This window comes from Salmo salar, chromosome ssa05 (assembly GCF_905237065.1).
Source record: "Salmo salar chromosome ssa05, Ssal_v3.1, whole genome shotgun sequence".
Lineage (NCBI taxonomy): Eukaryota > Metazoa > Chordata > Actinopteri > Salmoniformes > Salmonidae > Salmo > Salmo salar.
In genome coordinates, this window is record NC_059446.1 from 8,521,262 (window position 1) to 8,544,394 (window position 23,133).

Sequence of the window (23,133 nt, forward strand, 5' to 3'; positions counted from 1 at the left end):
AATACCCTGTTTTCATATAGTAAACAAACAGCAATCGACTTTTACTTTGTACAAAAATATTGTAGTTTACCTTTCACTTCCGGTTCCGGTTTAGACGCCTATGAAGCGCGCTATCTCCTTCGCTACAGGTTACGGTAAGATACTTAATGAATAAAGTTGTATACTGATATTTACGTCAGGTCTTTATATGTCTTCACTAATTATCTTCATCTTTTAAAAATTGCTGGTTTGTATGATGGCTAGTTATCGAGTTAACGTGAGAGGAAGTTAGCTTGCTTACGTTAACGTTAGCTTTGCAGTTCAGCCAGTGTCATTCGTTTTAGTAAATTCATGCTATTTTACATTTTTTGGTATTTAGATGGTCTACAATATCTATCTAGCTTTCTATGTAATTTTTATCACTTGCATGAGCAACCCTTTCAGGCCTATGGTTTGGCTCCATGTCAGAACGAACTAACGTTCAGCCAGCATTTGCCAGATAACGTTAGCTATCTAGCTAACGTCATCTGCATGACGGTTCGGGCTAGGCCTGCCGGTTATCGCCAGCATGTCACACCTACAAGGAATCAGCTAAAGTCAAGATAGACCCCGCCCCCAAGTTTCCTGATATTGAATCCATATAACCCCTAGATTGCTTCTTTGACCCCTCATCTCTTCACTGGCAACTTTCTCTACAGAGATTTGATACGTTTACGTTCCAGCATGTCTCACAACTACTCCTACAGACGACCACCACCAGCTAAAGATCTAAGAGCCAGGGCTTTCGACTCTCCAGATCACCTGCACCCTGGAGACCACGGTCACAATGTTTACAGATCGTCCCAGGAGCCACCGTCTCATTCCACAATACCATCCTACCCATCCTCCTCATCCAGAGCCTCTGCTGCCACCGAGTCCCCTTACTCCTTCTCACTAAGCCAGTCAGACCCTTACTCCTCCCTAAGCCGGTCAGACCCTTACTCTTCCTCTCTGAGCCGGTCAGACCAAACTCTGACCCTCCTGAGCAGCTGTGGGCTCGAGCCCAAAGATTTGTCTCTACTAGCCGAGATGCCTGAGGAGCTCATCACTGTGGAGAACCTACCACGTCTGCTCCTGGAGATCAGAAAGAAGAGGGCGACACAGCAGCCACCATATCCAGCCATGACCTCTTACCCCCCTGCTGCCACATCTCGCCCCCCCACTGCTACCCCTCCTCCAGGCCGTGCGTGGGAGCAGGGTGACCGGAGTCATTCTCAGACATTAGACTACCCATTGGACCCCCACCCCGCTCTTCCCCCTTCCCAACTCCTTCCCACAGAACAGGCTGAGCCCTGGCAACTAGATCGTCATGGCAACCCGATGCAGTACACACGCTCTCGCCTAGAACCTGTGCCTGTCCGAGTTGTGGACTACCACTATGGTAAAGAAACTCCCAGAAGTTACCAAACTCCTAGGTCCACTTACAGCACGGCCCAAGGAGGAAGCAGCAACAGCTGGAAACCCCCCAACTCATCCCAACCAGCAGTAGATTACAGGTACCCACCAGCTACAAACTACAGACCACGCCCAGACCAAGATGTCCCAGTTGTCGCAATCAAGATGGCCACCTCTGGCAAAACTCCCACCAAGAAGGCTGCTCTTGACTTCCACGGAGATATCCCCCAAACGTTTCCTTATTCGTGCTCTCTCTGCGATATTACTGTGCTCTCTGAAAAGGTAAGTAGCTTACTCCTCTTATTTCTGTTGAATCTGCATTATCTGGGTCTCAGGTAGGTTCATGTGTGTGTGAAAGGGTCCAAAGTGTATGAATCCTAAGCCTATTTGTGCCACTAATAATATACAGTTACTGCTACGTATGTTAGAAGACAGCCTATGCATTATCTTAAATATGAACAATCAGTGAGAACTTTTTTGTTGTTGTCCTTTTTGTTGTTGTTACAGTGCTGGTTCACACACGTCAATGGAACTCAACATGCAGACGGACAGCTCACACTTCTTCAAATGTGAGTAATCACATACTCAATGTGTTTTTCCAGTTCTCCACTCAACAGCATGACACAAGCATTTTGCTATATCTGCTAAATATGTGTATGTGACCAATACATTTGATGAAGTTTCAAACTCTTACTGTCAGTATTGATATTGTAATAGGCCTAGCTTAAATCGATATAGGTGCCTAAGTTGTCCAGCTTTTAAAAAAATCATTCCATCTCTTCTTCTTGTGCCTACGTTTTTAGGTATCCTGAATGGGATTGCCGGATGCAGACCGCCAGAAGGTAAGTGCATATCTCTCTGTCTGTGTGTGTGTGTGCTTGGTATTAATGTAGAATAGATCCTAACTACAGGCCTTTTAATCCCTTTAGTGGTGACGACCACACAGAGAGACCAAGGGTTGACGAGAAGACTGGTGGACCTTCCCATAGGTCTATTAACTACTTAGGTAAACTAACTGCATTAGCTTGCCTATACATAATACAGTGCCCTTCAGAAAGTATTCATACCCCTTGACTTATTATACATTTTGTTGTTACAGCCTGAATTTAAAATGGATTAAATATATTTTGTTCTCTCTCTCCCATCTACACACAATACCCCATAATGACAAAGTGAAAACATGTTTTTTGAAATTGTTGCACATGTATTGAAAATGAAATACAGAAATCAAATTTACATAAGTATTCACACCCCTGAGTCAATGCATGTTAGAATCACCTTTGGCAGTGATTACAGCTGTTGAGTCTTTCTGGCTATGTCTCGAGGAGCTTTGCACACCTGAATTGTACACTATTTGCACATTATTGTTTTTTAAATTCTTCATTCTCTGTCAAGTTGGTTGTTGATCATTGCAAAACAGCCATTTAAGTCTTGCCATAGATTTTCAAGCGGATTTAAGTCAACTGTAACTAGGCCACTCAGGAAAATTCGATGTCATCTTGGTAAGCAACTCCAGTGTATATTTGGCCTTGAGTTGTAGGTTATTGTCTTGCTGAAAGGTGAATTTGTTTCCCAGTGTCTGTTGGAAAACAGACTGAACCAGGTTTTCCTCTAGGATTTTGCCTGCGCTTTGCTCTATTCCATTTTTTTTATCCTAAAAAACTCCCTAGTACTTGTCGATGACGAGCATACCCATAACATGATGCAGCCACCACCATGCTTGAAAATATTAAGAGTGGTACTCAGTGATGTGTTGTGTTGGAGATGCCCCAAACATAATGCTTTGTATTCAGGACATAAAGTAAATTTTTTGGCCACCTTTTTAGCAGTTTTATTTTATTGTAAACAGGATGCATGTTTGGAATATTTTTATTCTGTACAAGCTTCCTTCTTTTCACTTTGTCATTTAGGTTAGTAGGTAGCCTAGTGGTTAGAGCATTGGGCCAGTAACTGAAAGGTTGCTGGATCGAATTCCTGAGCTGACAAGGTTCAAGTCTGTCATTCTGCCCCTGAGCAAGGCAGTTAACCCACTGTTCCCCGGGCACCGAAGACATGGATGTTGATTTAAGGCAGCCCCCCGTACCTCTCTGATTCAGAGGGGTTGGGTTAAATGCGGAAGACACATTTCCGTTGAAGGCATTCAGTTGTGCAACTGACTAGGTATCCCCCTTTTCCCTTTAGTATTGTGGCTTAACTACAAAGTTGTTGATCCTCAGTTTTCTCCAATCACAGCCATTAAACTCTGTAACTGTTTAAAGTTACCATTTGCCTCATGGTGAAATCCCTAAGTGGTTTCCTTCCTCTCCGGCAACTGAGTTAGGAAGGACACCTGTATCTTTGTAATGACTGGGTGTATTGATACACAATCCAAAGTGTAATTAATAACTTCACCATGCTCAAAGGGATATTCAATGTCTGCTTTATTTAATTTTTACCCATCTACCAATACGTGCCCTTCTTTGTGAGTCATTGGAAAACCTCCCTGGTCTTTCTGGTTGAATCTGCTTGAAATTCACTGCTCGACTGAGGGACCTTACAGATCATTGTATGTGTGGGGTACAGAAGTGAGGTAGTCGTTCAAAAATCATATTAAACACTAGTATTGAACACAGAATGAGTTCTTGTGACTTATTAAAGACATTTTTAATCCTGAACTTATTTAGGCTTGCCATAACGAAGTGGTTGAATACATATTGGCATTTCAGCTTTTCATTTTTCATTCATTTGTTAACATTTCTCAGAACTTAATTCCACTTTTACATTATGGGGTATTGTGTGCAGGCCAGTGACACAATCTCAATTTAATCAATTTTATATTCAGGCTGAAACACAACAATGTGGAGTAAGTCAAGGGGTGTGAATACTTCCTGTATATACCATTTTATCAGACACTTTTATCAAGCATACATGTTCGTATTTCGAATTGTAATTTTTTATTTATTTTACCTTTATTTAACTAGGCAAGTCAGTTAAGAACAAATTCTTCTTTTCAATGACGGCCTAGGAACAGTGGGTTAACTGCCTTGTTCAGGGGCAGAACAACAGATTTTTACCTTGTCAGCTCGGGGATTCGATCTTGCATCCTTTTGGTTGCAAGTCCAAAACTCTAACCGTTAGGCTACCTGCCGCCCCACAACTCTGGTGTTGGTAGCACCATGTTCTACAAACTGAGCCACACAGGACCATTTGCTTTGACGGTATATGTCTGATATATTCATATAACATATTAACGTGCCAGTAACTTACCTTTTATATTGTCCTGTAGGTAAACCGTCAAGTAGCGGCTCTAGAAAAAACATAGACACTACGACAAAGGTTACAAAGGTATTGTTCTTCCTGCTCTTCTGTTTTATTACTATCTAGTCTTCCCCTTTTTTTTTCACCTTGTCTGTTTACTTTCCCTAATTTTCTAGGGGAGTGGCAAAGTGGTTTGTGCCAAATTTACCGCCCGGTGTCTCAACGAAGATGGTTTGAAGGACCTGATTAAACCATTTGGGGAAGTAGTGAAAGTCATCATGTTTCCTGCTTTGGTAAGAAGACTAGTAACCTATTCATCCTGCCATCTATTCAAATACCTAATATATGTCTTTTGAATTCCTATGAAATGGGTCAGAAGTCTTGTATTGACTGAATAATAATTGAGAATCTTATAGTCATCATGTTGTAAGTATAGAAATAGAATCGCCACCCATCATGGCCTCATTGACTACAATAGGGATATCCATTCTAGTAATAATGTTTTTATGGTTCTTGTAACGCTGCATCTTCAGGCGTTTGTGGAGTTGGGCTCAACGGACCAGGCCGCCGATATTGTGACATACTACCTCAGTAACCCGGTGATGGTGAAAGGAGGACAAGTCACCTTCTCTGTCTCGTCAACATTTAATTTCCTACAGGTACATTTTTACAAGATTCATTCATTTATACCATTTTTGTTAAATTTGGTTGAAGGGGTAATTGAGGATTTTCCCTAAAACAACCACACACGCACACAGTATTATTCAATGAGTTAAATAAATCCATTTATGTCCGTATAGAGTTCCCGGGTGTTGAGTTTTTCCCCTGTGCCTCCTGGTAAAGAGTCTGCCGCGTGGAAAAGAGAGTTACTGGCTGTAGCTGAAGGATTTGGACCTGTGGAGCACTCTCTATTCTTACCTACGCAGGTATTAAACAGCATATTGCTTTGAACTTTTTGGTCTTTGTTATAGTATACTACAATTTGCTTACAGTGTATCCTGTCCTCTTAGGCATTTGTGGAAATGTCTAATGCACTGGATGCACAGAAGCTTGTACGACACCATACGTCCAAACACCTGAAAATAGATGAGATACATATTAAAGTGGCCTTCTCATCAGAGTATAATACACTTCGGTAAGTTGATGCGTCCCCTGTTGTTCTATTAGCTTTTGTTTCGCATGCAAACATGCATTAATTATGGCTTCTGAATTCAGATTGTCAGACACTGTCACTGTTATAACCACTGTATTAAAGGAGAAATAGTTAATTTAGACTCTGTAAAAGCCAGAAAACATGGAAATTAAAGTGTTGTCTGTAAACCTTTTTTCCATCACATCATGCAGGACCATGTCTGAGAGGAAGTCTTCAGACAGAAAGTCTTCAGACAGGAGCAGGAAGTCTGAAGACAGATCTAAGAGAAAGAGAACCCCAAGCCCCAGAAGGTGGTCCCTAAGCCCCAGGAGAGATTCCCCAATCTCCTCAAAGAGGAGGAGGAGTAGAGAGAGGGATAGCGACCGTCACAAAGAACGAGTGAAATCAAATTGTGGGGGTAAAAGCAGGCCAAGGTCCCCCAGCAAACAGAGCTCCAATCGGTCCTCCAGAAGCCCCCGCAGGCCAAGGTCCCCCAGCAAACAGAGCTCCAGTCGGTCCTCCAGAAGCCCCCGCAGGCCAAGGTCCCCCAGCAAACAGAGCTCCAGTCGGTCCTCCAGAAGCCCTCGCTCCCATACTAAAGAGCGGGTGTCCAGTGAGAAGGTATCCCCCATTTCCACATCCACTTGCTCACAACCTCCCACCAAGAATAAGACCCCATCCCAGTCCTCCACTGTGATGGAGAAGTCCGAAAAGGCTGTCGACACGATTGACCAGAGCAAGCAAGAAACTGAGACGCAGGACAGCCACGAGGATGGAGCCATGGAAGCCTGTGATATGGACAGTGACATCGAGGGGATGGCCGTGTATGGGGAGGATGGGGAGGAGAACTCTGACATGGGAGAGGAGGGAGGGGAGGGAGAGGAAGAGGAACCGCAGGAGAGTGCTGAGGACTTGATCCAGGAGTTTAAAGACCTATGTGAGCCCAGGCAGAAAGCAACCTCTGAGACTGTAGATGATGCTCCTACAGAAGAGCTCTCAGCTACCGGGTCAGAACAGGGGAAAGAGCTCTCAGCTGCCGAGTCAGAACAGGGGAAAGAGCTCTCAGCTGCCGGGTCAGAACAGGGGAAAGAGCTCTCAGCTGCTGAGTCAGAACAGGGGAAAAAGCTCTCAGCTGCCGGGTCAGAACAGGGGAAAGGGCTCTCAGCTGCCGGGTCAGAACAGGGGAAAGAGCTCTCTGCTACCGGGTCAGAACAGGGGAAAGAGCTCTCTGCTACCGGGTCAGAACAGGGGAAAGAGCTCTCTGCTACCGGGTCAGAACAGGGGAAAGAGCTCTCAGCTACCGGGTCAGAACAGGGGAAAGAGCTCTCTGCTACCGGGTCAGAACAGGGGAAAGAGCTCTCTGCTACCGGGTCAGAACAGGGGAAAGAGCTCTCAGCTACCGGGTCAGAACAGGGGAAAGAGCTCTCAGCTGCCGGGTCAGAACAGGGGAAAGAGCTCTCTGCTACCGGGTCAGAACAGGGGAAAGAGCTCTCAGCTGCCGGGTCAGAACAGGGGAAAGAGCTCTCTGCTACCGGGTCAGAACAGGGGAAAGAGCTCTCAGCTGCCGGGTCAGAACAGGGGAAAGAGCTCTCAGCTGCCGGGTCAGAACAGGGGAAAGAGCTCTCAGCTACCGGGTCAGAACAGGGGAAAGAGCTCTCAGCTGCCGGGTCAGAACAGGGGAAAGAGCTCTCAGCTACCGGGTCAGAACAGGGGAAAGAGAGAGATGGTGAAGACCAGAAAGGAGATATTTCATACGTTGATGAGGTAAAGTACACGCCGGTCTTTAACATGTAGTTCATCTATACATGCTCTGTCAGGTCTTTAACATGTAGTTCATCTATACATGCTCTGTCAGGTCTTTAACATGTAGTTCATCTATACATGCTCTGTCAGGTCTTTAACATGTAGTTCATCTATACATGCTCTGTCAGGTCTTTAACATGTAGTTCACCTATACATGCTCTGTCAGGTCTTTAACATGTAGTTCATCTATACATGCTCTGTCAGGTCTTTAACATGTAGTTCATCTATACATGCTCTGTCAGGTCTTTAACATGTAGTTCATCTATACATGCTCTGTCAGGTCTTTAACATGTAGTTCATCTATACATGCTCTGTCAGGTCTTTAACATGTAGTTCATCTATACATGCTCTGTCAGGTCTTTAACATGTAGTTCATCTATACATGCTCTGTCAGGTCTTTAACATGTAGTTCATCTATACATGCTCTGTCAGGTCTTTAACATGTAGTTCATCTATACATGCTCTGTCAGGTCTTTAACATGTAGTTCATCTATACATGCTCTGTCAGGTCTTTAACATGTAGTTCATCTATACATGCTCTGTCAGGTCTTTAACATGTAGTTCATCTATACATGCTCTGTCAGGTCTTTAACATGTAGTTCATCTATACATGCTCTGTCAGGTCTTTAACATGTAGTTCATCTATACATGCTCTGTCAGGTCTTTAACATGTAGTTCATCTATACATGCTCTGTCAGGTCTTTAACATGTAGTTCATCTATACATGCTCTGTCAGGTCTTTAACATGTAGTTCATCTATACATGCTCTGTCAGGTCTTTAACATGTAGTTCATCTATACATGCTCTGTCAGGTCTTTAACATGTAGTTCATCTATACATGCTCTGTCAGGTCTTTAACATGTAGTTCATCTATACATGCTCTGTCAGGTCTTTAACATGTAGTTCATCTATACATGCTCTGTCAGGTCTTTAACATGTAGTTCATCTATACATGCTCTGTCAGGTCTTTAACATGTAGTTCACCTATACATGCTCTGTCAGGTCTTTAACATGTAGTTCATCTATACATGCTCTGTCAGGTCTTTAACATGTAGTTCATATATACATGCTCTGTCAGGTCTTTAACATGTAGTTCACCTATACATGCTCTGTCAGGTCTTTAACATGTAGTTCACCTATACATGCTCTGTCAGGTCTTTAACATGTAGTTCATCTATACATGCTCTGTCAGGTCTTTAACATGTAGTTCATCTATACATGCTCTGTCAGGTCTTTAACATGTAGTTCACCTATACATGCTCTGTCAGGTCTTTAACATGTAGTTCATCTATACATGCTCTGTCAGGTCTTTAACATGTAGTTCATCTATACATGCTCTGTCAGGTCTTTAACATGTAGTTCACCTATACATGCTCTGTCAGGTCTTTAACATGTAGTTCATCTATACATGCTCTGTCAGGTCTTTAACATGTAGTTCATCTATACATGCTCTGTCAGGTCTTTAACATGTAGTTCACCTATTTAATAAGTCAAATTGAAAAAAGACAAGTGAACATAGTTCCAATATGTAAAATACAAGGTGTCATGTTTAATACATGTTGTCTGTTTCAGTAAATCCTAAATGTTATGTTTTGATGTTTGTTCCCCTCAGCCTGATTTCCCAGAGGACCTTGAGAATCTTATCACGTTGGATGAGCTGGAGGAGGATTCCTCAGGCGATAACCAAGGTGACTTATTACTCAACACCTAGCAACTGGACCATAGATTCCATTCAAACTTCAGCACTTTTAAAGAAAGAGTAACATTGTTATGAAGGTCATTGATTGTATGTTTATCTTACATTGCAGATAACCAATCAATAGATGAGACCAAGAGCAGATCTAAGAGCAAGGTGAGTAAATGTGTGTGTGTATATATATATATATATATATATCGTTTTTTTATTATTGTTTCTGATGTGTTCTGTGAGTCAGTACTGGTCATCTGTTTAGAATTGTTCATTCAACCTTCTAACTGGGGGATATTGGTTTTAAGCAATATATCAGTCTAACACCATATATATACGATCTGGGTTGAGTGGGTTCATTGCAGCTTTAGTTAACTATTGTCAATAAGGTTGTTACAAACACACCTGTAAAATATTTTCATTTCAGCCCTCAGGACGTGATCAGACACCTGGTAGAGTGATCTACGTCAAAAACCTTCCCAGAGGCTTCTATACAGATAGTGACTTCCTGAAGATTGTTAAAGGCTTTGGGAGAGTGCACCGCTATTTCCTCCTTCGCAATGGTGAAGAGGTATTTTCCCAACAGAAGGAAATCTAAAATGGAGTCGATCCTAATGATGTACTACAAGTCTGGTCACATTTGTTGTTTCAGTAACCATGGTCTCTCTCCTCTCATCTATCTCTCAGGGCTTCATTGAGATGGAGAGGTCTTCTGATGCGACAAAGGCTTTAAGAGAGCTGCGTTATAACGGCTGTAAATTATACGGCCAGAAGTTGATCATCCTGCGGTCTCAGAAATACAAAAGACTAACAACAGGGTTGGTGCTGCTCTGCTAAACAGACGTATAACGCACTCAGTCCCATCCCGTGTGGGAGCCACTGATAATTGATGTTCCTCTGTCTGTTCTGATACAAAATATCCCTGTCTGATCATATTTTATGTCCAGTGATTTCTGCCTATCTATTTTAAGGTTTAACGTTTCTAAAGTTATATAATTCTGGACTAAAAAGAAATGATCTTATTTTGTCAGGTGGAAACCTGAATCTGATTCTAAAAGTGATCGAAAGAAAGATCACAGGAGTACTAGAAGCAGTAGCAGAATAAGGAGTGGACGGACCCGCAGTCACTCAAAGTCAGCGGCTAAGGAAGAGGAGACAAAAGAGAAGGAAGAGGAGACAAAAGAGAAGGAAGAGGAGACAAAAGAGAAGACATCACGACAAGTACGCTCCGAGCCAGCCCAACACTGTGACAAGGAGGACAGAGGAGTGTCTGAAGGGAATATTGACAAATCCTCCAACAGTGAAGACCAAAAGGATGCCCCTGCTGCTGAGGAAGAGAAGCAGGCCTGTAGCAATGAGGATAATGTGGAAACCAAGATGGAGGATGATGTGGAAAAGGGACCAGATTCCATGAAGACTGGTATGGAGTCATCGTTCCAGGCCAACAACCCAGTGGGTAAGTGTTTGGATGGGATTTATAGCCTCACTGCACTCACGGTAGCTTGGTCTCAGATCTGTTGTCTTCTTCTATAGCCTGGTCTCAGATCTGTTGTCTTTTTATAGCCTGGTCCCAGATCTGTTGTCTCTTTCTATAGCCTGGCCCCAGATCTGTTTGTGCTCTTGTCAACTCCATGGCATGACAATTCTATTAGCAGTAGGAAAGAGAGCACAATAAGACTGGCACCCAGGCTACTGCCATGTCTCCTTTCAAGAAAAATAACACAATTACCTTTTTAGACTTCATCACTGAAACAACTATTTTAATTTGTTTGCTTTGAAAACACTACCAAGTTGTGCAGCAATGAACTGTAGTAAGAGGCATTGTCTTTATGAAGTACAGTACTATGTTTTCTAATGTGTTTGTTACAGGAAGAGAATTCATTAAACCTGTCATGGGCTACTTCTGCGACCTGTGTCAAGTCATCTATGTCAATGAGGACGAAGCAAAGAACCAACACTGCAGCAGCCTCGGTCACTATCTGAAGTTTATGGTAAAGCACCAGAATCCTGTTGAATCTCATCAGAATCATCTCACTTGAGTTTTTTTATGCTTCTTTATCGTAAGTGTAGAAACAATGATTGGCCGACTGCTCTTCTATAGTCCCTATTACCAAATAATGTAAGTCACAGGTGCGTAGGTTTGAAAAAGTAGGATCATGGAGGAGATGGGTCGCGGGTATCTATTCTTTACATTATTCAACCACCATTTCTGTGCAGTTATTTGCTGTGTACATTACATGTTTACCTGGACGATTACTGAGCTGTATGATTTGTGTTGTCTCACAGGAACATTCAGGTAAAGACACAGCCTCTAGCTAAAAGATGTCCATCTCTGGAGGAAGTTGACAAGATGACAGTTTTAGGCCCAATTTGACGGGAAGTGTACAAGTGCACACTTCCGGAGGAGGGTGGAGAATCTGGATTTTTCTTTATATTGCACTCAAGAAGAACGGCGCAGGTTTACCTAATCCACGAGAGGCTCTTTGTGAAACTCATCCTAGAACAATAAATGAGATTGCAGATTACGTTAATCTGTATTGCTTTATATGAACAAATGTTCAGCACCAACCTACATATATTGTTATGTTTGTGTTTATAATAGCTCAGATCTACTTTCTGTAACGTGAATTGTTTGTTCAGTTTTCCTATGTTATTTGTTTTCAAGATTTGTTTGAAATTGAAATTCATTCTAAAAGATTGTTAATAAACATGCTTAATTATTAATGTTGTAATTGAACATTCTTCAAGCAAGATAACATCACCGCCTTTTAGTTTGCTCTAGGTTCAGGATTATAACCAATGATGTATATAAACCCTGGATGACTGACGCTATGTATTGGCCAATGAAAGGCTTTGAAGCCACTGGTCGGCCATATTGGCACTCCTCAGTAGGAGCAGTCCTCCATAGGAATGAATGGAATTCTACAGTATTTAAATTAAATTCATGTATTATATAGGTATATATATTTTGTAGTAACATTAGTACTTTCTACAAATTATACTTAAAAGGAAAATGGTTATTTTATTATGTTTAGTTCACATAATTTAAGTATGCATTAAGATGTTTGTAATAGAATAAATGTGGCAAAAACAAATGTAGACATTTAAAGGAATTTCTATATCTTCCAAAATGTTTTGTTACAATAGTGGCTTCAAAACAGTGCCCCATGTCAGTCATCTATTTGTCAACAGCTAGTGAGCGATGTCTAATATTAAAGAAGTCTCAAGGTATTGCTTGCCTGAGGTAGAGTACCTTATGATAAGCTGTAGACCACACTATCTACCGAGAGAATAGACACCTGTAGACCACACTATCTACCGAGAGAGTATTCGATATTATTTGTAGCCGTCTATTTACCACCACAAAACGGTGCTGGCACTAAGACCGCACTCAACCAGCTGTATAAGGCCATAAGCAAACAAGAAAATGCTCATCCAGAAACGGTGCTCCTAGTGGCTGCAAACTTAAATCCGTTTTACCTCATTTCTACCAGCATGTCACGCACAACCAGAGGGAAATCCACACACAGAGACGCATACAAAGCTCTGCCTCGCCCTCCATTTGTCAAATCTGAACAGAATTCTATCCTGATTCCTGCTTACAAGCAAAAACTAAAGCAGGAAGTACCAGTGACTCTCAATACAGAAGGGGTCAGATGACGCGGATGCTACGCTACAGGACTGTTTTGCTAGCACAGACTGGAATATGTTCCGGGATTCATCGAATGGCACTGAGGATTATACAACCTCAGTCATTGGCTTCATCAATAAGTGCATTGACCACGTCGTCCCCACAGTTGACCGTACGTACATATCCCAACCAGAAGCCATGGATTACAGGCAACATCCGCATCGAGCTAAAGGAGCTGCCGCTTTCAAGGAGTGGGACAGTAATCCGGACGCTTTTAAGAAATCCCGCTACGCCCTCAGAAGAACCATCAAACAAGCAAAGCGTCAATACAGACAGGATTAAGATTGAATCCTACTACACTGGCTCTGATGCTCGTCGGATGTGGCAGGGCTTGAAAACTATTACAGACAACAAAGGGAAATCCAGCCGCGAGCTGCCCAGTGACACGAGCCTACCAGATGAGCTAAATGCCTTTTATGCTCGCTTCGAGTATTTTACACTGCTGCTACTCACTGTTTATTATCTATGCATAGTCACTTTACCCCTACCTACATGTACAAATTACCAACTAACCTGTACCCCGGCACACTGACTCAGTACCGGTATACCCTGTATATGCACTCAGACTATCCGGAAGGCCAAAGTTTGTTTCTTTAAGGAGCAGTTCTCTCTCTGTGGGTCTAACCCCAAGAAGTTCTGGAAGCATTAAAGACCTGGAGAATAAACCCTCCTCCTCACAGCTGCCCATGTTCCTTAATGTTGATGATGTGGTTGTTACTGACAAGAAGCACATGGCTGAGCTCTTTAATTACCACTTCTTTAAGTCAGGATTCCTATTTGACTCAGCCACCTTGCTCATCCAACATTTCCTCATCTCCCACCCCTTCCAATGCAACTATCCCCGATGCCTCTCCCTCTTTTTCCCCTGCTACAAAGTTTCTCCCTGCAGACAGTCACTGAGTCCGAGGTGCTAAAGGGGCTCCTTAAACTTGACCCCCCAAAAAAATCTGGGTCAGATGGTTTAGACCCTTTCTTCTTTAAGGTTGCTGCCCCTATAATCGCCAAACTGATCTCCAACCTTTTTAACCTCTCTCTCCTTTCTGGGGAGGTTCCCATTGCTTGGAAGGCAGCCACGGTTCGTCCGTTATTTAAAGGGGGAGATCAAGCTGATCCTAAGCTGATCCTAAGGCCTATTTCTATTTTGCCCTGTTTATCAAATGTGTTAGAAAAACTTGTCAATAATCAACTGACTGGCTTTCTTGATGTCTATAGTATTCTCTTGGGTATGCAATCTGGTTTTCGCTCAGGTTATGGATGTGTCACTGCGACCTTAAAGGTCCTCAATGGTGTCACCATTGCCATTGATTCTAAGCAATATTGTGCTGCTATTTTTATTGACTTGGCCAAAGCTTTTGATATGGTAGACCATTCCCTTCTTGTGGGCCGGCTAAGGAGTATTGGTGTCTCCGAGGGGTCTTTCGGCTGGTTTGCTAACTCCCTCTCTCAAAGAGTGCAGTGTATAAAGTCAGTAAATCTGCTGTCTCAGCCACTCCCTGTCACCAAGGGAGTACCCCAAGACTCGATTCTACGCCCCACGCTCTTCTCAATTTACATCAAAAACATAGCTCAGGCAGTAGGAAGCTCTCTCATCCATTTATATGTTGATGATACAGTCTTATACTCAGCTGGCCCCTCCCCGGATTTTGGGTTAAATGCTCTACAACAAAGCTTTCTTAGTGTCCAACGAGCTTTCTCTACCCGTAACCTTGTTCTGAACACCTCCAAAACAAAGGTCATGTGGTTTGGTAAGAAGAATGCCCCTCCTCCCACAGGTGTTATTACTACCTCTGAGGGTTTAGAGCATGAGGTAGTCACCTCATACAAGTCCTTGGGAGTATGGCTAGACGGTACACTGTTCTTCTCTCAGCAAATATCAAAGCTGCAGGCTAAAGTTAAACCTAGACTTGGTTTCCTCTATCGTAATCGCTCCTCTTTCACCCCAGCTGCCAAACTAACCCTGCTTCAGATGACCATCCTACCCATGCTAGATTACGGAGACATAATTTATAGATCGGCAGGTAGATGTTCTTTACCATTTGGCCATCATATTTGCCACCAATGCTCCTTATAGGACACATCACTGCACTCTATACTCCTATGTAAACTGGTCATCTCTGTATACCCGTCGCAAGACCCACTGGTTGATGCTTATTTATAAAACCCTCTTAGGCCTCACTCCCCCATATCTGATATCTACAGCCCTCATCCTCCACATACAACACCCGTTCTGCCAGTCACATTCTGTTAAAGGTCCCCAAAGCACACACATCCCTGGGTCGCTCCTCTTTTCAGTTTGTTGCAGCTAGCGACTGGAACAAGCTGCAACAAACACTCAAACTGGACAGTTTTATCTCAATCTCTAAATTCAAAGACTCAATCATGGACACTCTTACTGACAGTTGTGGCTGCTTTGTGTGATGTATTGTTGTCTCTACCTTCTTGCCCTTTGAGATGTCTGTGCCCAATAATGTTTGTACCATGTTTTGTGCTGCTACCATGTTGTTGTTATGTTGCTGCCTTGCTATGTTGTTATCTTAGGTGTCTCTTTATGTAGTGTTGTCACTCTGTTGTGATGTGTGTTTTGTCCTGTATTTATATTGTATTTATTTTAAAAATGTAATTCCAGGCCCCTGTCCCCGCAGGAGGCCTTCTGGTAGGCCGTCATTGAATTTGTTCTTAACTGACTTGCCTAGTTAAATAAAATAAATATTATTATTGTTATTTTATTGTGTTACTGTGTTACTGGTTGTTTTTAGGCAGAACAGTGCCGTAATATCTAACAATACACACATTTTGTTATGTTACAGCCTTATTCTAAAATTGGTTAAAAAAATAAGAATACATCAATCTACACACAATATCCAATAATTACAAAGCCAAAAGAGAAATGTTTGCAAATGTATACAAACGAAAACAACAGAAATATCACATTTACATAAGTATTCATTCCCTTTTCTCAGTACTTTGTTGAAGCACCTTCAGTCTTGGGTAAGACGCAACAAGCTTGGCACACCTGTATTTGGGGAGTTTCTCCCATTATTCTCTGCAGATCCTCTCAAGCTCTGATAGCTATTGTTCCACTAACTACCTGACAGGAGTGCTAGCTAGCTACATTAGCTTGCTAGGTACATCAACAGCTTTAGGTACGTTGTTTTTAGGCTCAACTTCCAAGATTTTCACCAAGAACGTTGCCTCTCCGTCGCTTAGGCAAGGGACATTTAAGGTACACTCAGATGTGAGGATGTAAAACATAATTCGAGGGTTGAGAGCAGTCTACTTCACATTTGGACCGCAACCGATATTCACGTAATAATAATGAATTTACCTCGTCCACAAATTGGTGAAAACTAACAATCTTTCCCCGATGTGTGGGCCGGTGTCCAAGTAGGCTACACGTAGCTATGTGTGTGGAAAACATTTAATCACAGGAAATACGTTTAACTTGTTTAGGATCCTCCGTTTGTAACTCAACTCACTAAGTGTAGCTGTACAGTCCGTGTGTTTGTTGTTGGTCTTGGCTATCTTAATGTTCTGGTTGGTAGCTAGCTATCATTGACGTGGCTGCTAGCGCACCATATAATATAATATATTATATATAATATATTATAATATTACGCTTTTCTAAGTAGTGAGAACGCTCAAGAGCAGGCAATGTTGAAAAGTAATTTAGACATGTACTTTTCTTAAATATAGTTGTGTAATCGACTAAAACAAAAAGACAACAAGAACATTGCGTTTGGAAAATATATTTTAGTTGTTGCTGTGAGCCAAATGGGGTAACCTAGGTAACCACCGTATTTTGCGGCGTCTGTCTCCATGGTAAATAAACATGGCGGTATCTGGTGAGTGGGAAAATAGTTTTCATAAATGTGCAGACAACTTGTGAACGATAAATGTCTCTGGTTATTAATCGCATGTCATAATGTGGATATGTGTTGCGCTTTCAGTTTCAAGATACTTTACTTTAGTAGGCTTAGCATGGGAGAAGTAACGTGACCTACTAACTGGCTAGCCACTTAGTTAGCTAGAGAACGTTAGCTACCTAGCATTCTATCACGAACAGCACAGCAACAGCATGTTAAATGTTTAAGCAGGCGTGACAATCAGACATTTTGGAAATACATCACTGTAAGCATGTACATAATTGATATGAAATGGGAGGATTTAGAAGACTTGTTTAACTGCTCATTTGTCTCATTCTTGCAGGAAAACATCCAATTGTATCCTTTGTTTTTTGTTGTAATGTAGAATCTGCATCAGCTGCATTTAATAGCTAGTTAACGTCAGCTATTTCATTAGCTACTGTGACAGCTAACGTTAGTCTGCATCTTTAATCCTTATATAGTGCACTACTTCTGACCAGAGCCCTATGGGTACCGATTTGGGACATAACGTTAGGGTTTAGGCTGCTTCACACTCCTATGGAAGCTCTAGTCTAGAGCAGGGGTTCTCAAACGTTTCTCATAACCCGAGTGACATCAAAATAAAATTCAATGAGTTATACAATGACGTCGGCAGTGCATGGCTGGCTGATCCAAGTCTCGGGCTCTGGGAAGAAACATTTTTAAAGCCCACCACTTGGCTAATATCCTGCAATTCTACACAGTAAGCCATGAGGCAGCGAGAAAACGTAGCAGTTTTAAAGCTGGAGTCCTTAATTGAAACAATAACAAAGCGGACACCCCCGCCTCCGTTTTGGTAAAAAGCTGAGGGATTGTCCTGGAGAAATGTAACCAGTGTTTTGAGGCTATACAGTGTTTGTTTACATTGATATTGTTTACAAACAGAGTATTTTTTTTTAAAAGGAGAAATTTTAGGTTCTGATGGGGTACAACAGTTGAAGCATTTCTAAGTTTTATTCTTCAAGATTCGATTAGTATATCATGGTATTCCATACCAGAAATGCATTTAGCAACTAAGGATTACATTTTTAAATTACAGTGCATTTATTCTCAACTAGTCTAAAGAAGGCCAGTTTTATTGCTTAAATCAGCACAACAGTTTTCAGCTGTGCTAACATAATTGCAAAAGGGTTTTCTAATGATCAATTAGCCTTTTAAAATGCTAAACTTGGATTAGCTAACACAACATGCCATTGGAACACAGGAGTGATGGTTGCTGATAATGGGCCTCTGTACGCCTATGTAGATATTACATTTTAAAAAAATCAGCCGTTTCCAGCTATAATAGTAATTTACAAAGATTAACAATGTCTACACTGTATTTCGGATCAATTTGATGTTATTTTAATGGACAAAAAAAGGCGTTTTTCTTTCAAAAACAAGGACATTTCTAAGTGACCCTAAACTTTTGAACAGTAGTGTATATCTTTTTATTTTTTATCATGCCCTTGCAGTACCTCTGCATCCCCCACTTTGAGAACTACTAGTCTGGAGAGCACAGTAAACATTTGCTTAGGAGTATTTTTAAACTCTCCATGGTTAAGTAGGAAGACATGGATGTCATTGTTGTAAAAAAAACTGTGCGTGTGCTTGGTTTATCATCATCCTAAATTTAAGTATTGAATTATTTTATTGTATTTTTTTATTTGACTTTATTACAATTTCCCCAAGGTTTGTGTTACTACATTACACAAGCTCACATTTTCAACACGTAACATTTTGTTGAGATACAAGATCCTTTTTTCTTCAGATTGGTGATGCTAAATATAAAAGTTCACTCTCATCACGAATAGATTTAAATCGATTGCTTTAAACAGATTAATATATGTGGGTTGGTACCATTCATTTTGTTATATGCGTCTGTATGTTGCAGGACTTAGAACACTTATCATTTTTAAAGGTCCAATGCAGCCCTTTTAATCTCAATATCAAATCAGTTCTGGGTAACAGATAAGTACCTTACTCTGATTGTTTTCAATTAAAATTGTAATCTCCCTCCTGACATTCTAGAATTTTGATGACTGTCTTCAACAAATTCTCTTCTTGCCAATGATGTGAAAATTATTCTCAGATTCCGTGTGGCCTAAAAAAATGAACAATTCCATTATGCTTACCGTGTTGTCGACCCACTTGAATCAAAATGCAACACTTCAGAATGTAGCTAGGTGTCTTCTACAAATTGTCCTGTAACCAGTGATGTACACATTATTCCCAGATTCCGTGTGGTTTTTGAGCTGTTAGTTTTAACAGGACGTGCAACCTCATCTCCCCCCTCTAAAACTATTGATTTCAACGTGATAATCGATAGGAGGGACTGACAAGTGTTGCGTTTCTTTCTGTTGGTGTCCCCCGTATCAAAATGCAACATTCCAAAATGTAGCTGACTGTCTTCTGCAGGTTGTTCTCTAACCAGTGAGTAAAACGATGTGGTTTTTACATTATTCCCCCCCCCTAATCGATATGAGTGATTTATTGTTAAAACAACAGGGTGCTGTTTCTAAGGTGCTCATTTAAAAAATACAAGTAATATGATTAGTATTGTTACACATTTATGTGTAGACAGCACATTTTATGTTTAGGTTTTCAACATATTACAAACTGTTTCTGCATGTTGGTTATTGATTTGGACACGTTAACTGTGTTTTTACATTGAGCTATTGATCTAAATGTTTTGTCAACAGCGACAGCATCATTTTCAACTTAAGTTTTAGGAATCTAAATTGAACTTTCAACATTTTAATTTCCAATGGTATTGGACTTACTCAGGGGAAAACTGCTCAGTGGGTCCAAAAATGTGCTGTGATTTATTTTTGATGATATAGGCTACCAGAAATCACCAAAATGGGTTTGCCCTGCCTACTCATATCATAGATCCTTGGTTATATCATCTGCCAGTGGGCTACCATTTGCAAGTCTTAGATATGACCTTAACGACACATCTCAGTTGTCCTCCACACCACTGCAGGTCCTGTTCTACCTCAACAGATGGTATTTTGCTGCCTACTTCCTTGCTGAGGGTCTGATGTTTGTTTACAAAGGTTTGTAGTCTACTCAAATGGTCACACAAGAGACATTAAACTAATGTTTAATCAATCACTCACTGCCTGATGTTTTGCAAACCCAGTGTCAAGGCTAAAAGCTAAATGATTGATTTGTAAATATGCCTTTGTATTTCCACAGGATTGTTGTTACCATACCCACCAGCTAGTCTCACGCTGGACGTTGGGCTACTCCTTGTTTTCCTTGGCTTGGAGTCCCTCCGAATATTTTACGGTTTGTGTTTTGTTAAGCTGTATTCTGGGCTACAGGTATGTCTCTGCATCATCACATGGTGTAGAATAATACATGTGTTCATTAAAGCAAGAATATTCACATTATGTAGCCTACATTGTGTGCTTATTACTTGTCATATTTATTGCCATAATGGCATCTGATAGTTCTATTTGGCACCTACTGTAGGACTATGCTATATATCCTTCCTTATGATCATGTGCTAATGGGTTTTTTCCGTCCACACTTGTTCCAGGTTGGAAGGGGAACTTAACAGAGCGTTCTCTGGCCATGTCAGTGAGTTTGCTGGTCCTGGTGCCGTGCACAGTGCTGTCTGTATACTACCTGATGCTGCAGACCTTCGTCCTGCGCCTGGAGTTCATCCTTAATGCTGTGTTGCTCTGCTTCTACAGTCTGGAGATGCTGCTGGGAATCATGTCCATATCTGCTTTCTCCAGGTAGGAGAAACATGACATAAACTGGTACCCAGGCTTTCTCCAGCAAGAATAAACATGACATGACATAGCCTGGTTACCAGTCTCTTTCTCCAGGTAGGAGAAACATGACATAGCCTGGTTACCAGTCTCTTTCTCCAGTAGGAGAAACATGACATGACATAGCCTGGTTACCAGTCTCTTTCTCCAGGTAGGAGAAACATGACATAGCCTGGGTACCAGTCTCTTTCTCCAGTAGGAGAAACATGACATGACATAGCCTGGTTACCAGTCTCTTTCTCCAGGTAGGAGAAACATGACATAGCCTGGTTACCAGTCTCTTTCTCCAGTAGGAGAAACATGACATGACATAGCCTGGTTACCAATCTCTTTCTTTTGGTAGGTTGGGTACCAGTCTCTTTCTCCAGGTAGGAGAAACATGACATAGCCTGGTTACCAGTCTCTTTCTCCAGTAGGAGAAACATGACATGGCATATCCTGGGTACCAGTCTGTTTATACTCTCTTGCCAACTCCTTATGGAATTTACATTTAAAGGGTTGCAAGAGAGCAGAAAAAAAACGGGTACCCAGGCTAGGCATGACATGTTTCTCCTACTGGAGAAAGACACTGGCACCCAGGCTAGGCATGACATGCCTGGGTAGATTCCTTGGTTTTAGGCCTCATTGATTATTGATCAATGAATGTGTTATGCTTTGCGCTTTAGCTGTGACCTTGCATAATGTTTCACTGTAAAGGTCCTATATCAGTGATGCTGGATGTGACCTTGCATAATGTTTCACTGTAAAGGTCCTATATCAGTGATGCTGGATGTGACCTTGCGTAGCATTTCACTGTAAAGGTCCTATATCAGTGATGCTGGATGTGACCTTGCATAATGTTTCACTGTAAAGGTCCTATATCAGTGATGCTGGATGTGACCTTGCGTAGTGTTTCACTGTAAAGGTGATGCTGGATGTGATGCTGGATGTGACCTTGCATAATGTTTCACTGTAAAGGTCCTATATCAGTGATGCTGGATGTGACCTTGCGTAGCGTTTCACTGTAAAGGTCCTATATCAGTGATGTTGGATGTGACCTTGCATAATGTTTCACTGTAAAGGTCCTATATCAGTGATGCTGGATGTGACCTTGCATAACGTTTCACTGTAAAGGTCCTATATCAGTGATGCTGGATGTGACCTTGCATAACGTTTCACTGTAAAGGTCCTATATCAGTGATGCTGGATGTGACCTTGCGTAGTGTTTCACTGTAAAGGTGATGCTGGATGTGACCTTGCATAATGTTTCACTGTAAAGGGCCTATATCAGTGATGCTGGATGTGACCTTGCGTAGCGTTTCACTGTAAAGGTCCTATATCAGTGATGTTGGATGTGACCTTGCATAATGTTTCACTGTAAAGGTCCTATAACAGTGATGCTGGATGTGACCTTGCATAACGTTTCACTGTAAAGGTCCTATATCAGTGATGCTGGATGTGACCTTGCATAACGTTTCACTGTAAAGGTCCTATATCAGTGATGCTGGATGTGACCTTGCATAACGTTTCACTGTAAAGGTCCTATATCAGTGATGCTGGATGTGACCTTGCATAACGTTTCACTGTAAAGGTCCTATATCAGTGATGCTGGATGTGACCTTGCATAACGTTTCACTGTAAAGGTCCTATATCAGTGATGCTGGATGTGACCTTGCATAACGTTTCACTGTAAAGGTCCTATAACAGTGATGCTGGATGTGACCTTGCATAACGTTTCACTGTAAAGGTCCTATATCAGTGATGCTGGATGTGACCTTGCATAACGTTTCACTGTAAAGGTCCTATAACAGTGATGCTGGATGTGACCTTGCATAACGTTTCACTGTAAAGGTCCTATATCAGTGATGCTGGATGTGACCTGATCTGCTCAGTGTTTCATTCTCATCAGTTTTTCCTCCATTTTGCCTGTCAGGTCAAAGGTGTACTAAGGAAGACGAATGCTGTAATGTTCCACATCGTTTCAAGAGGAATGAAGAAAGGGTTTTCACCAGGATTGTTATGTGAACATATTTAAATCCCACATGTTGTATTTTTTCTGTTTTTATATTGACTGTTAATAACCGAATATTTATATTTTTGTAACGATGAAATGTCATCTATTTTTTATTTATTTTTACCTGTTTTTGTATCAACTGTCAATCTTGTATGGTACTAGCAACACTAATGGAATTGTCTTATGAGGTTATTCCATCTGCTGTGCCTGATGATGGAATGTATTTGTACGATTTTGCTGATGTTGATTCAGAGCACTATATTTCATTATTTACTTTAATAAATACAATTCCTCATTCATTCATTCACCAGAGGACTTTTTTCCTTGAGTAATTTATATTCCTGATTTGCTGAATCCCCCCAGCAGCCTGTGGTTAAACCCAGATCCTAATTGCATAGAACAGGGATATTGACCAAATATGTGATGTTGAGCATTCTGAAGCAACGTTGATACATTTTTATCGGTCTCTCTAGAGATGGGCAGTTATTATTATTATTATTATTATTATTAT

General features: G+C 41.4%; 2 protein-coding genes across 5 annotated transcripts; both read left to right on the forward strand.

Annotated features, from left to right (window-relative positions):
- Positions 1-49: 49 nt before the first annotated feature.
- On the forward strand, positions 50-11,996 carry LOC106604139 (matrin-3). Of its 4 annotated transcripts, XM_045717855.1 has the most exons (19): positions 50-134; positions 678-1,695; positions 1,921-1,982; positions 2,217-2,255; positions 2,343-2,419; positions 4,679-4,737; positions 4,827-4,943; positions 5,184-5,309; positions 5,451-5,576; positions 5,661-5,785; positions 5,995-6,789; positions 6,856-7,546; positions 9,198-9,273; positions 9,394-9,437; positions 9,700-9,843; positions 9,960-10,090; positions 10,304-10,728; positions 11,142-11,263; positions 11,559-11,996. In XM_045717855.1, the coding sequence occupies exons 2-19, from the start codon at positions 703-705 to the stop codon at positions 11,589-11,591; spliced, it is 4,185 nt and encodes a 1,394-aa protein (XP_045573811.1). In that variant the 5' UTR covers positions 50-134; positions 678-702; the 3' UTR covers positions 11,592-11,996. The 4 variants fall into 4 exon arrangements, with proteins under 4 accessions (XP_045573811.1, XP_014054017.2, XP_045573812.1 ...); XM_014198542.2 differs by having other exon boundaries at positions 5,995-7,546; XM_045717854.1 differs by lacking the exon at positions 50-134 and adding an exon at positions 172-226 and having other exon boundaries at positions 5,995-7,546.
- Positions 11,997-16,706: 4,710 nt separating this feature from the next.
- LOC106604173 (transmembrane protein 216) lies at positions 16,707-22,921 on the forward strand. Its single transcript, XM_014198592.2, has 6 exons — positions 16,707-16,805; positions 17,170-17,183; positions 19,810-19,903; positions 20,046-20,138; positions 20,392-20,593; positions 22,542-22,921. The coding sequence occupies exons 1-6, from the start codon at positions 16,793-16,795 to the stop codon at positions 22,555-22,557; spliced, it is 432 nt and encodes a 143-aa protein (XP_014054067.1). The 5' UTR covers positions 16,707-16,792; the 3' UTR covers positions 22,558-22,921.
- Positions 22,922-23,133: the final 212 nt, after the last annotated feature.

What these genes read in the sequence shown, in the direction of transcription:
- LOC106604139 (XM_014198542.2), top strand. Translation starts at nt 703, where the DNA reads ATGTCTCACAACTACTCCTACAGACGACCACCACCAGCTAAAGATCTA. An exon ending in TTCCTCAGGCGATAACCAAG is followed by an intron (nt 9,274 to 9,393) that starts GTGACTTATTAC and finishes CTTACATTGCAG; the next exon opens with ATAACCAATCAATAGATGAG. An exon ending in CCAGGCCAACAACCCAGTGG is followed by an intron (nt 10,729 to 11,141) that starts GTAAGTGTTTGG and finishes TGTTTGTTACAG; the next exon opens with GAAGAGAATTCATTAAACCT.
- LOC106604173 (XM_014198592.2), top strand. An exon ending in TCTGATGTTTGTTTACAAAG is followed by an intron (nt 19,904 to 20,045) that starts GTTTGTAGTCTA and finishes GTATTTCCACAG; the next exon opens with GATTGTTGTTACCATACCCA. An exon ending in GTCCCTCCGAATATTTTACG is followed by an intron (nt 20,139 to 20,391) that starts GTTTGTGTTTTG and finishes CACTTGTTCCAG; the next exon opens with GTTGGAAGGGGAACTTAACA.